This window comes from Somniosus microcephalus, unplaced genomic scaffold (genome assembly GCF_052327205.1).
Source record: "Somniosus microcephalus isolate GS21.2 unplaced genomic scaffold, FLI_Smic_1.0 scaffold916, whole genome shotgun sequence".
In the NCBI taxonomy this organism is placed as follows: domain Eukaryota; kingdom Metazoa; phylum Chordata; class Chondrichthyes; order Squaliformes; family Somniosidae; genus Somniosus; species Somniosus microcephalus.
The window spans coordinates 14,777-28,335 of NW_028226103.1; the positions used below are offsets into that span (position 1 = coordinate 14,777).

Genomic DNA, 13,559 nt, shown 5'->3' on the forward strand with positions numbered 1-13,559 from the left:
CAGGCCCCAAAACACAATCCCCCCCATATATACAATGCCGCAGAGACCACACTCTAGCGGCTGTGCCGAGAGGGCGAGTCCTTAGAGAGCCTTCCCCGGCCCCTGCCCGGCCTACTGCTCCGCCTCAACGTGGGCCCTGTGGCGGCCTCAAGGCTGGGGGAAGGCTCATGAGGGCCCCCATGCGTCGCGACAGATGGCCTTGGGGGTCGGCCAACACGACGCACGTCCCGGGAGGGGCCGGCTGCTAACTGGTTCGGCTGTGGCTGGCCAGCATCAGTGGCAGCAGCAGCTCCTCGCACCCTGGCTGGGGGAGTGGCAGTGTCGGATGCTCCAAGGGGGGCAAGCTGGCTGCTGCCAGGCGCGCGAGGCTCAGCAGACACAGTGGCAGTCGTCCGGCCTGGCAGTTCAGCTGGCGCAGCTATGTGCTGGAGGCCAGGCCGCTGTGTTGCAGCAGGGCGGCGGGTGCGGGTGCGACGCCTCTGCGTCAAAGCGAGTGTGGCAGAAGTCAGTGACCGCACTGCCCGGGTATGTGCCTCCAGCTGCTGTGACAGTGTTTCGAGGGAACCACCTCTCTGGCGACTCTCCTCCTGCAGTGCCGCGAGTAGTTCGACCCCCCTGGCGTGCGCTGCGGCCAGTTGCTCCACCCCCCTGGCCTGTGATTGGCCGAATGCTGCCACACTCTGAGCCAGGGACTCGATGGCGTGCGGCATCTGCTGCACAACCCCCATGAACTCATGGTGGCGCCGGTCAGACGCCACCGAGATCTCTTGCAGGAGGCGCACCTCCTGGCCGAGGCCACTCTCCGGACTGGAGAGAGGACTCTGCAGCTGGGGAGAAGCCGGCCGAGCTGGCCGACCCCTGCCGCCTGCCTGGACCCCACTGCAAGCAGGATCTGCCCTCCCCTGCAACACCTCCCCCTGGCTCTCCTGCATGCCAGACGTCCCCCCTTCATTGCCATCCCCTGGCACGGCTGAGGGCTCGCCCGATGGCCCGGCTTCCTCCTCGTCCTGGACGTCCTCCTCCTCCAAGGGCCTGGCACCCGGCGCCTCAGGGACCACCTCCTCCTCAGCAGCTGAAAGCAGGAAGGCACAAGAGTAGCTTTAAAGTGAGGACAGGGCGTCAGCGAGGGACGCCTGAGCGGTGGCATTATGCGCATTTGTCCGTCAGTGGGAAAGGATTTAGATCGGAAGCACTAGGGCAACGAGAGAGCTGCAAGCGGTCATCTCCTTACCAGTGGCTTCCAGCACAGGGTCGGCATCCCCGATGGCTACAGGGCCAGTCACCCGGGGACGCAGGAGTCCAGCGACGCTCTCCTCCAGAGCACTTAGAGCCTGGTAGTGGGGCCGTCCACCACCGGTCTCCAGCCGGCTGCACGCATTTCTTGCCAGCTTGGCCTGCAAGAGAAAGGACGGACTCTAAGTACAGTGTGGTGCCCTGTTGCTGTGTGTACTGCCTCCCATGGTGGAATAGCCTGGCCAGTGTGGTCAGTGCAGAAATTGCGGCTGATGATCATGCCAGTGGCATTGCTGCGTGAGGAGGGCTGCCCATTATGCCTTTGAGGTCCCTTTGCCCATAGTGTGAGGCTCACATGCAAGGATGAGGAGGACAGTGGAAAGGGTACTCACCTTCACCAGCCGACAGAGGTCATTGAACTTTTTGCGGCACTGGTCCGCAGTCCTGGGCACATCTGAGTTGGAGGAGACCCTGCGTCCGATGCTCCTCCAGGCTTTCCTGAACTCTCTCCTGGGAGCCTTTCTGCCATTGTCCGGGCACAAGATGGGTCTTCTCTCCTGGACAGCATCAATCAGCACCCTCAGTGCATGGTCTGAGAAGCGCTGGGCTCTTTCACGGGCCATCTCCATCTGTTCTGGCGCTATTTTGTCCCACCAGCACTGTTGAGGCCTAGCAGCAGGGCTCCAGTGTGCAGGGCGTGGCAGCAGTCAAAGTTGACCCTTCCCCCTTTAAGAGCAGGCCGGCGTCAGGGTGTCTGCTGTCAAGCAACACATGACCGCACCTGCGCTGCGCCCGGCATCGGCGTTATCAGGCCGCAGCGCCGGGTTAGCGCCGGAACCGAGCATTGCAACGCCAGTTTCAGCGCTCGCCAAAACTCTTGGCCAAAACCACTGAATTTCGGCGCGGTTGCCTGCAGTTTCCGGCGGGCGCTAAATTTACCGAACACCCGACTTTAGCGCCCCAAAACTGTGCAAACTGAATTTCTAGGCCTAGATATTGGAGTGAATTGGTGGTTAGATATTGGAGTGAATTGGGGTTGGATATTGGAGTGAATTGGGGGTTGAATATTGGAGTGAATTGGGGGTTGAATATTGGAGTAAATTGGGGGTTGAATATTGAAGTGAATTGGGGGTTAGTTATTGGAGTGAATGGGGGGCTAGTTATTGGATTGAATTGGGGGTTAGATATTGGAGTGAATTAAGGGTTGAATATTGGAGTGAATTGGGGGTTGAATAGTGGAGTGAATTGTGGGTTGAATATTGGAGTGAATTGGGGGTTAGTTATTGGAGTGAATTGTGGGTTGAATATTGGAGTGAATTGTGGGTTGAATATTGGAGTGAATTGGGGGTTGAATATTGGAGTGAATTGGGGGTTGAACATTGGAGTGAATTGGGGGTTGAATATTGGAGTGAATTGGGGGTTAGGGCCTAGAAATTCAGTTGGCTGCGCCAGGCGCTAACGCCAAAAAAGGGCTATATTTCCGTCGATAAAGCCTTAGCGCCGGAATGCAGACCGATCTGCGCCGACGCCCAAATTCATTTGAGATTTAGCGCCGGCGCAAAGTGTTAGCGCCCGCTCGGGTGCGCGCGCAGCTTATGACGTCATATCCTCGCGCAACGCTGTTTTAGCGCCCCAAGCCGGAAATTGAGTGGCGCCCGCCCAATGTGGGCGTGGCGCTATTAGGAATTGTAAAATGGAACGTTGCAGAGGCCCTGTGGGCCTCGGGGAGCGCAAATTAAAGGGCACCTCCACTGACCTATAAAGCCCAGCCATTTTGCTGCAATGACTTCACTGCTTTGGATTTCTACACAGAGACCAAGGGACAGAGATTCCAGATTTGGGACAAGATAGGAGAGGTCTTTCTGGCTTCTGGCCAGTGCTTTGACATTTGACTCTTGCTGATTTCACTGTTGCGACCTTGATTATGGGGGCTGCATGGGGGGCCAACATTGAGTTGCAGCATTATGTGCGGAGGGCTCGCAGACGCTGTGAGAGACGGGCAGCCATGCGTAGACACAGAAGGGCCATCAGGCGTCGCCAACGTAGGCCTTACGCACCCAGGCAATACTGGCAGCAGGTGTCCTATGTCACCATGTCTGCGGCACTTTGTGTAAAGAGGCTGCGCTTCAGAAGGGAGGTGGTTGGAGAGATCTGCCAGCTGCTTCACGCAGATTTGCAGCCACAGCTCATGTCCAGGACGTCTCTCTCGGTGGAAGTGAAGGTCACGGTGGCTCTCAGCTTTTATGCAAGCGGCTCGTTCCAAGCCGCTGCTGGGGACATCGCGAACATCTCCCAGTTCGCCGTACATCGCTGCATCCGGCAGGTCACCGATGCACTGTTCGCGAGGAGACACCAGTTCATCTCCTTCCCCATGACCCAACAGAGGCAGCAGCAGCGTGCAGTGGGATTTGGCAGGATCGCGGGCTTCCCCATGGTGCAGGGCGCCATTGACTGCACGCATGTGGCTATGCGGGCACCTATAGACAATCCCGAGGTTTACCGCAACCGCAAGGGCTACCATTCCCTCAATGTGCAGCTGGTGTGTGACCACAGGCAGCGCATCCTAGCTGTAAATGCCCGCTTCCCAGGAAGCAGCCACGATGCTTTTATCCTGCGCCAGACTACTGTGGCTGACATGTTCCAGGCACAGCCTCCACCAAGGGGATGGCTTATCGGGGACAAGGGCTACCCTTTGTGCACATGGCTCATGACCCCGCTCCGCGCGCCCAGGACCCCAGCGGAGGACTCATACAACGAAAGCCATCAAGCAACAAGGAACGTCATAGAGCAAACCATAGGCGTCCTCAAGCAACACTTCCGCTGCCTGGATCGATCCGGCAGCTCTCTACAGTATTCGCCGGATAGAGTGTCCCAGTTCGTCGTCGTGTGCTGCATGCTGCACAACCTGGCTATCCGCCGGACGCAGGCACTGCCACCTGACATTGCACCACCACCTGAGGAGGACGAGCAGGAGGACCATCAGGAGGAGGAGGGGGAGGAGGAGGAGGAGCAGGCCAGGAGGGGGCCAGAAGGCCCAAGGGCCGTACGCCGGGGGTTTATTGCTCGACACTTCTAGGCCCGCTGTGAGGGAATGGCCTGTGGGAATGAGCGCACCTGAAGGCAGCCGCTCCGGAAGCCATCAGCCGGTTAACGCAGCAAACACTTGAAACATGACACCTGGACAAGCTGAATAAATAAAAACCTTTATTTAACAAACTGAGGCCCCTTCCCACATGAAACTCAAAAACACAGAACACACCCAAAAAACAGTCACAAACATATGTCACTCCCCCAACCTGGGGAGGACTAACAAAAGTTGGCCATCCACATGGCCTTCAACATTGGCCGTAACAATAAAAGGGCCCCCCTCGCCAACAGAAAGACCCCAATAAAAACAAAAAATGCCTTCAATTTCGGCCATCCACAAAAATCAGGCCCCAAAACACAATCCCCCCCATATATACAATGCCGCAGAGACCACACTCTAGTGGCTGTGCCGAGAGGGCGAGTCCTTAGAGAGCCTTCCCCGGCCCCTGCCCGGCCTACTGCTCCGCCTCAACGTGGGCCCTGTGGCGGCCTCAAGGCTGGGGGAAGGCTCATGAGGGCCCCCATGCGTCGCGACAGATGGCCTTGGGGGTCGGCCAACACGACGCACGTCCCGGGAGGGGCCGGCTGCTGACTGGTTCGGCTGTGGCTGGCCAGCATCAGTGGCAGCAGCAGCTCCTCGCACCCTGGCTGGGGGAGTGGCAGTGTCGGATGCTCCAAGGGGGGCAAGCTGGCTGCTGCCAGGCGCGCGAGGCTCAGCAGACACAGTGGCAGTCGTCCGGCCTGGCAGTTCAGCTGGCGCAGCTATGTGCTGGAGGCCAGGCCGCTGTGTTGCAGCAGGGCGGCGGGTGCGGGTGCGACGCCTCTGCGTCAAAGCGAGTGTGGCAGAAGTCAGTGACCGCACTGCCCGGGTATGTGCCTCCAGCTGCTGTGACAGTGTTTCGAGGGAACCACCTCTCTGGCGACTCTCCTCCTGCAGTGCCGCGAGTAGTTCGACCCCCCTGGCGTGCGCTGCGGCCAGTTGCTCCACTCCCCTGGCCTGTGATTGGCCGAATGCTGCCACACTCTGAGCCAGGGACTCGATGGCGTGCGGCATCTGCTGCACAACCCCCATGAACTCATGGTGGCGCCGGTCAGACGCCACCGAGATCTCTTGCAGGAGGCGCACCTCCTGGCCGAGGCCACTCTCCGGACTGGAGAGAGGGCTCTGCAGCTGGGGAGAAGCCGGCCGAGCTGGCCGACCCCTGCCGCCTGCCTGGACCCCACTGCAAGCAGGATCTGCCCTCCCCTGCAACACCTCCCCCTGGCTCTCCTGCATGCCAGACGTCCCCCCTTCATTGCCATCCCCTGGCACGGCTGAGGGCTCGCCCGATGGCCCGGCTTCCTCCTCGTCCTGGACGTCCTCCTCCTCCAAGGGCCTGGCACCCGGCGCCTCAGGGACCACCTCCTCCTCAGCAGCTGAAAGCAGGAAGGCACAAGAGTAGCTTTAAAGTGAGGACAGGGCGTCAGCGAGGGACGCCTGAGCGGTGGCATTATGCGCATTTGTCCGTCAGTGGGAAAGGATTTAGATCGTAAGCACTAGGGCAACGAGAGAGCTGCAAGCGGTCATCTCCTTACCAGTGGCTTCCAGCACAGGGTCGGCATCCCCGATGGCTACAGGGCCAGTCACCCGGGGACGCAGGAGTCCAGCGACGCTCTCCTCCAGAGCACTTAGAGCCTGGTAGTGGGGCCGTCCACCACCGGTCTCCAGCCGGCTGCACGCATTTCTTGCCAGCTTGGCCTGCAAGAGAAAGGACGGACTCTAAGTAGAGTGTGGTGCCCTGTTGCTGTGTGTACTGCCTCCCATGGTGGAATAGCCTGGCCAGTGTGGTCAGTGCAGAAAGTGCTGCTGATGATCATGCCAGTGGCATTGCTGCGTGAGGAGGGCTGCCCATTATGCCTTTGAGGTCCCTTTGCCCATAGTGTGAGGCTCACATGCAAGGATGAGGAGGACAGTGGAAAGGGTACTCACCTTCACCAGCCGACAGAGGTCATTGAACTTTTTGCGGCACTGGTCCGCAGTCCTGGGCACATCTGAGTTGGAGGAGACCCTGCGTCCGATGCTCCTCCAGGCTTTCCTGAACTCTCTCCTGGGAGCCTTTCTGCCATTGTCCGGGCACAAGATGGGTCTTCTCTCCTGGACAGCATCAATCAGCACCCTCAGTGCATGGTCTGAGAAGCGCTGGGCTCTTTCACGGGCCATCTCCATCTGTTCTGGCGCTATTTTGTCCCACCAGCACTGTTGAGGCCTAGCAGCAGGGCTCCAGTGTGCAGGGCGTGGCAGCAGTCAAAGTTGACCCTTCCCCCTTTAAGAGCAGGCCGGCGTCAGGGTGTCTGCTGTCAAGCAACACATGACCGCACCTGCGCTGCGCCCGGCATCGGCGTTATCAGGCCGCAGCGCCGGTTTAGCGCCGGAACCGAGCATTGCAACGCCGGTTTCAGCGCTCGCCAAAACTCTTGGCCAAAACCACTGAATTTCGGCGCGGTTGCCTGCAGTTTCCGGCGGGCGCTAAATTTACCGAACACCCGACTTTAGCGCCCCAAAACTGTGCAAACTGAATTTCTAGGCCTAGATATTGGAGTGAATTGGGGGTTAGATATTGGAGTGAATTGGGGTTGGATATTGGAGTGAATTGGGGGTTGAATATTGGAGTGAATTGGGGGTTGAATATTGGAGTGAATTGGGGGTTAGGGCCTAGAAATTCAGTTGGCTGCGCCAGGCGCTAACGCCAAAAAAGGGCTATATTTCCGTCGATAAAGCCTTAGCGCCGGAATGCAGACCGATCTGCGCCGACGCCCAATTCATTTGAGATTTAGCGCCGGCGCATAGTGTTAGCACCCGCTCGGGTGCGCGCGCAGCTTATGACGTCATATCCTCGCGCAACGCTGTTTTAGCGCCCCAAGGCGGAAATTGAGTGGCGCCCGCCCAATGTGGGCGTGGCGCTATTAGGAATTGTAAAATGGAACGTTGCAGAGGCCCTGTGGGCCTCGGGGAGCGCAAATTAAAGGGCACCTCCACTGACCTATAAAGCCCAGCCATTTTGCTGCAATGACTTCACTGCTTTGGATTTCTACACAGAGACCAAGGGACAGAGGTTCCAGATTTGGGACAAGATAGGAGAGGTCTTTCTGGCTTCTGGCCAGTGCTTTGACATTTGACTCTTGCTGATTTCACTGTTGCGACCTTGATTATGGGGGCTGCATGGGGGGCCAACATTGAGTTGCAGCATTATGTGCGGAGGGCTCGCAGACGCTGTGAGAGACGGGCAGCCATGCGTAGACACAGAAGGGCCATCAGGCGTCGCCAACATAGGCCTTACGCACCCAGGCAATACCGGCAGCAGGTGTCCTATGTCACCATGTCTGCGGCACTTTGTGTAAAGAGGCTGCGCTTCAGAAGGGAGGTGGTTGGAGAGATCTGCCAGCTGCTTCACGCAGATTTGCAGCCACAGCTCATGTCCAGGACGTCTCTCTCGGTGGAAGTGAAGGTCACGGTGGCTCTCAGCTTTTATGCAAGCGGCTCGTTCCAAGCCGCTGCTGGGGACATCGCGAACATCTCCCAGTTCGCCGTACATCGCTGCATCCGGCAGGTCACCGATGCACTGTTCGCGAGGAGACACCAGTTCATCTCCTTCCCCATGACCCAACAGAGGCAGCAGCAGCGTGCAGTGGGATTTGGCAGGATCGCGGGCTTCCCCATGGTGCAGGGCGCCATTGACTGCACGCATGTGGCTATGCGGGCACCTATAGACAATCCCGAGGTTTACCGCAACCGCAAGGGCTACCATTCCCTCAATGTGCAGCTGGTGTGTGACCACAGGCAGCGCATCCTAGCTGTAAATGCCCGCTTCCCAGGAAGCAGCCACGATGCTTTTATCCTGCGCCAGACTACTGTGGATGACATGTTCCAGGCACAGCCTCCACCAAGGGGATGGCTTATCGGGGACAAGGGCTACCCTTTGTGCACATGGCTCATGACCCCGCTCCGCGCGCCCAGGACCCCAGCGGAGGACTCATACAACGAAAGCCATCAAGCAACAAGGAACGTCATAGAGCAAACCATAGGCGTCCTCAAGCAACGCTTCCGCTGCCTGGATCGCTCCGGCGGCTCTCTACAGTATTCGCTGGATAGAGTGTCCCAGTTCGTCGTCGTGTGCTGCATGCTGCACAACCTGGCTATCCGCCGGACGCAGGCACTGCCACCTGACATTGCACCACCACCTGAGGAGGACGAGCAGGAGGACCATCAGGAGGAGGAGGGGGAGGAGGAGGAGGAGCAGGCCAGGAGGGGGCCAGAAGACCCAAGGGCCGTACGCCGGGGGCTTATTGCTCGACACTTCCAGGCCCGCTGTGAGGGAATGGCCTGTGGGAATGAGCGCACCTGAAGGCAGCCGCTCCGGAAGCCGTCAGCCGGTTAACGCAGCAAACACTTGAAACATGACACCTGGACAAGCTGAATAAATAAAAACCTTTATTTAACAAACTGAGGCCCCTTCCCACATGAAACTCAAAAACACAGAACACACCCAAAAAACAGTCACAAACATATGTCACTCCCCCAACCTGGGGAGGACTAACAAAAGTTGGCCATCCACATGGCCTTCAACATTGGCCGTAACAATAAAAGGGCCCCCCTCGCCAACAGAAAGACCCCCATAAGAACAAAAAATGCCTTCAATTTCAGCCATCCACAAAAATCAGGCCCCAAAACACAATCCCCCCCATATATACAATGCCGCAGAGACCACACTCTAGCGGCTGTGCCGAGAGGGCGAGTCCTTAGAGAGCCTTCCCCGGCCCCTGCCCGGCCTACTGCTCCGCCTCAACGTGGGCCCTGTGGCGGCCTCAAGGCTGGGGGAAGGCTCATGAGGGCCCCCATGCGTCGCGACAGATGGCCTTGGGGGTCGGCCAACACGACGCACGTCCCGGGAGGGGCCGGCTGCTGACTGGTTCGGCTGTGGCTGGCCAGCATCAGTGGCAGCAGCAGCTTCTCGCACCCTGGCTGGGGGAGTGGCAGTGTCGGATGCTCCAAGGGGGGCAAGCTGGCTGCTGCCAGGCGCGCGAGGCTCAGCAGACACAGTGGCAGTCGTCCGGCCTGGCAGTTCAGCTGGCGCAGCTATGTGCTGGAGGCCAGGCCGCTGTGTTGCAGCAGGGCGGCGGGTGCGGGTGCGACGCCTCTGCGTCAAAGCGAGTGTGGCAGAAGTCAGTGACCGCACTGCCCGGGTATGTGCCTCCAGCTGCTGTGACAGTGTTTCGAGGGAACCACCTCTCTGGCGACTCTCCTCCTGCAGTGCCGCGAGTAGTTCGACCCCCCTGGCGTGCGCTGCGGCCAGTTGCTCCACCCCCCTGGCCTGTGATTGGCCGAATGCTGCCACACTCTGAGCCAGGGACTCGATGGCGTGCGGCATCTGCTGCACAACCCCCATGAACTCATGGTGGCGCCGGTCAGACGCCACCGAGATCTCTTGCAGGAGGCGCACCTCCTGGCCGAGGCCACTCTCCGGACTGGAGAGAGGACTCTGCAGCTGGGGAGAAGCCGGCCGAGCTGGCCGACCCCTGCCGCCTGCCTGGACCCCACTGCAAGCAGGATCTGCCCTCCCCTGCAACACCTCCCCCTGGCTCTCCTGCATGCCAGACGTCCCCCCTTCATTGCCATCCCCTGGCACGGCTGAGGGCTCGCCCGATGGCCCGGCTTCCTCCTCGTCCTGGACGTCCTCCTCCTCCAAGGGCCTGGCACCCGGCGCCTCAGGGACCACCTCCTCCTCAGCAGCTGAAAGCAGGAAGGCACAAGAGTAGCTTTAAAGTGAGGACAGGGCGTCAGCGAGGGACGCCTGAGCGGTGGCATTATGCGCATTTGTCCGTCAGTGGGAAAGGATTTAGATCGGAAGCACTAGGGCAACGAGAGAGCTGCAAGCGGTCATCTCCTTACCAGTGGCTTCCAGCACAGGGTCGGCATCCCCGATGGCTACAGGGCCAGTCACCCGGGGATGCAGGAGTCCAGCGACGCTCTCCTCCAGAGCACTTAGAGCCTGGTAGTGGGGCCGTCCACCACCGGTCTCCAGCCGGCTGCACGCATTTCTTGCCAGCTTGGCCTGCAAGAGAAAGGACGGACTCTAAGTACAGTGTGGTGCCCTGTTGCTGTGTGTACTGCCTCCCATGGTGGAATAGCCTGGCCAGTGTGGTCAGTGCAGAAAGTGCTGCTGATGATCATGCCAGTGGCATTGCTGCATGAGGAGGGCTGCCCATTATGCCTTTGAGGTCCCTTTGCCCATAGTGTGAGGCTCACATGCAAGGATGAGGAGGACAGTGGAAAGGGTACTCACCTTCACCAGCCGACAGAGGTCATTGAACTTTTTGCGGCACTGGTCCGCAGTCCTGGGCACATCTGAGTTGGAGGAGACCCTGCGTCCGATGCTCCTCCAGGCTTTCCTGAACTCTCTCCTGGGAGCCTTTCTGCCATTGTCCAGGCACAAGATGGGTCTTCTCTCCTGGACAGCATCAATCAGCACCCTCAGTGCATGGTCTGAGAAGCGCTGGGCTCTTTCACGGGCCACCTCCATCTGTTCTGGCGCTATTTTGTCCCACCAGCACTGTTGAGGTCTAGCAGCAGGGCTCCAGTGTGCAGGGCGTGGCAGCAGTCAAAGTTGACCCTTCCCCCTTTAAGAGCAGGCCGGCGTCAGGGTGTCTGCTGTCAAGCAACACATGACCGCACCTGCGCTGCGCCCGGCATCGGCGTTATCAGGCCGCAGCGCCGGGTTAGCGCCGGAACCGAGCATTGCAACGCCGGTTTCAGCGCTCGCCAAAACTCTTGGCCAAAACCACTGAATTTCGGCGCGGTTGCCTGCAGTTTCCAGCGGGCGCTAAATTTACCGAACGCCCGACTTTAGCGCCCCAAAACTGTGCAAACTGAATTTCTAGGCCTAGATATTGGAGTGAATTGCGGGTTAGATATTGGATTGAATTGGGGGTTAGATATTGGATTGAATTGGGGATTGAGGGCTAGATTTTCAGTTGATAGCGCCAGCAGTTAGCGCCTTAAGAGAAGTGATTTTCGGGCGCTATGCGTGTAGCGCCCGTGCGCAGCGCAGTTTGCGCCCCGCCCCAAATTAAGTTGCCCGTTAGCGCCGGCGCAAAGTTTAGCGCCCACCCGGATGCGCACGCAGAAAATGACGTCACATCCTCGTGCAACGCCCTTTGTGCGCCCCGATTCCAAACTTCAGTCGGACCGCCCCATCGTGCGGCTGGCGGCCGGAGCGTTTGGAAAAAGGAACGCAACACAACCAGCGCGGGCCCCCGGGGGCGCAAATTAAAGGGGACGTGCTCTCCAGTATAAAGGCCAGCCTTTTTTCAGAAAACACTCTTGTGCAACGCATTTCTGGAGACACAACAAGGAGGATAGCTAACTGGTTTCAAGCAGCAAGAGCTCAGGTATTTTTGGACTCAGGCCAGAGCGTTGCAAGTGGCCTTTTGGAAATTTGAGTGTTTGCCAGGATTTGATGGGGGTTGCATGGGGTGCCAACGCGGAGCTGCAGCTCCATGTCCGTAGGACTCGCAGACGCATTGTGAGAGGGGCAGCCCTGGCTAGAGGCAGAGGGGGCTACAGGCGTCGGCCACGTAGGCCTTACCCAGTCAGGCTATACCGCCAGCAGCGCTCCTACCTAAACATGAGTGCCGCGCGATGTGTTAAAAGGCTCCGATTCCGAAAGGAGGTGATTGCAGAGATCTGCCACCTGCTTCGCCGAGATCTCCGGCCAAAGCTCAGGTGCAGGACGTCCCTGTCAGTGGAAGTGAAGGTGACGGTGGCATTGAACTTCTATGCCACCGGCTCCTTCCAATACGCTGCTGGGGACATAGCAAACATCTCCCAGTACGGCGCGCATCGCTGCATCCGCCAGGTGACCGAAGCACTGTTCAGAAGGAGAAGCCAATTCATCTCCTTCCCCATGGCCCTGGAGAGCCAGCATCAGCGCGCATTGGGATTTTCCAGACTCGGGGAATTCCCCTTGGTGCAGGGCGCCATTGACTGTACGCATGTGGCTTTGCGGGCCCCTCTGGAGCATGGCGAGCAGTATCGCAACAGGAAGGGCTACCATTCTCTGAATGTGCAGCTGGTCTGTGACCACAAGCAGCGCATCATGGCAGTCAATGCCAGCTTCCCAGGCAGCAGCCACGATGCCTTTATCCTGCGGCAGAGTACTGTGCATGACATGTTCCAGGCACAGCCTCCCCCAAGAAGATGGCTACTCGGGGACAAAGGCTATCCTTTGTGCACCTGGCTCGTGACCCCGCTCCGCGCGCCCAGGACCGCTGCTGAAGAGGCCTACAACGAGAGCCATCAAACCACCCGCAACATCATCGAGCTAACTATTGGGGTCCTCGAGCAGCGGTTCCGCTGCCTTGATCGCTCCGGAGGAGCTCTCCAGTATTCGCCGGACCGGGTCTCCCAATTTGTGGTGGTTTGCTGCATGCTACACAACCTGGCTATCCGCAGGACTCAGGCACTGCCACCTGACGTTGGACCAGCACCTCAGGAGGAGGAGCAGGAGGAGCATGGGTAGGAGGAGGAGGAGGAGCAGGAGTACGTTCCCAGGAGGGAGCGACCAGGGCCAAGGGCCGCACGACGCCACCTTATTACACGGTACTTCTAAGCCCCCTGTCAGGGAATGGCCAGGGGCCATGAGGGAAGATGAATGCAGCCGCTCCGCAACCCCTCAGCCGGCGAAGCCAACAAACACTAAGAAGAACAACCATGGAGACTGCATGAATAAAGATAATTTTTTATTACACAAAAATGAAAAGCCCTTCCCACATGAATCCCCAAAAACAATAAACGGGCCCCACAAAAAGCCCAACAAACGACTCACTCCCACAAACTGGGGAGGAGTCACTCCACCTTTCTTCAAACCAGGCCTCAACGTCGGCCTAACGCAAAAAATAAGCCCTCCAACAACACAACCATGGGCAAAATAAAGATGGCCACCGCCATATAAAAGGAAAGCTGGCCACACCCTCTACTGAGTGGCCCGCGAGGGCGAGACCTTGCCCAGCCTTTTGCCTCCCCTGCCCGGCCTGCTGCTCCTTCGCAAGCTCTGCCCAGTGGCTGCTGCGAGGCTGGGGGAAGGTGCCTGAGGCTCAGATGCCCTTCCGCCAGATGCCGCTGGGGGGCGGCCTACACGGCGTTTGGGCCTCGAGGGGCCGTCTGCTGAGTGGCGCACCTGAGCCTGGCCACCATCAGCTGCAGC

General features: G+C 58.9%; 2 protein-coding genes across 2 annotated transcripts; both read right to left on the bottom strand.

The window, feature by feature from the left end:
* Positions 1-224: 224 nt before the first annotated feature.
* Positions 225-1,460, bottom strand: LOC147080979 (uncharacterized; the record flags this gene model as incomplete). The annotated part of the gene is made up of 3 exons (XM_085981001.1): positions 1,434-1,460; positions 1,232-1,394; positions 225-1,072 (listed from the first exon to the last, which is right to left on the bottom strand). Coding segments are annotated over exons 1-3 (1,038 nt in total), but the record flags the coding sequence as incomplete, so codon positions are not given.
* A 7,546-nt stretch (positions 1,461-9,006) lies between these two features.
* LOC147080980 (uncharacterized) lies at positions 9,007-10,430 on the bottom strand (the record flags this gene model as incomplete). The annotated part of the gene is made up of 2 exons (XM_085981003.1): positions 9,007-10,087; positions 10,247-10,430. Coding segments are annotated over 2 exons (1,203 nt in total), but the record flags the coding sequence as incomplete, so codon positions are not given.
* Between the last annotated feature and the right edge of the window lie 3,129 nt (positions 10,431-13,559).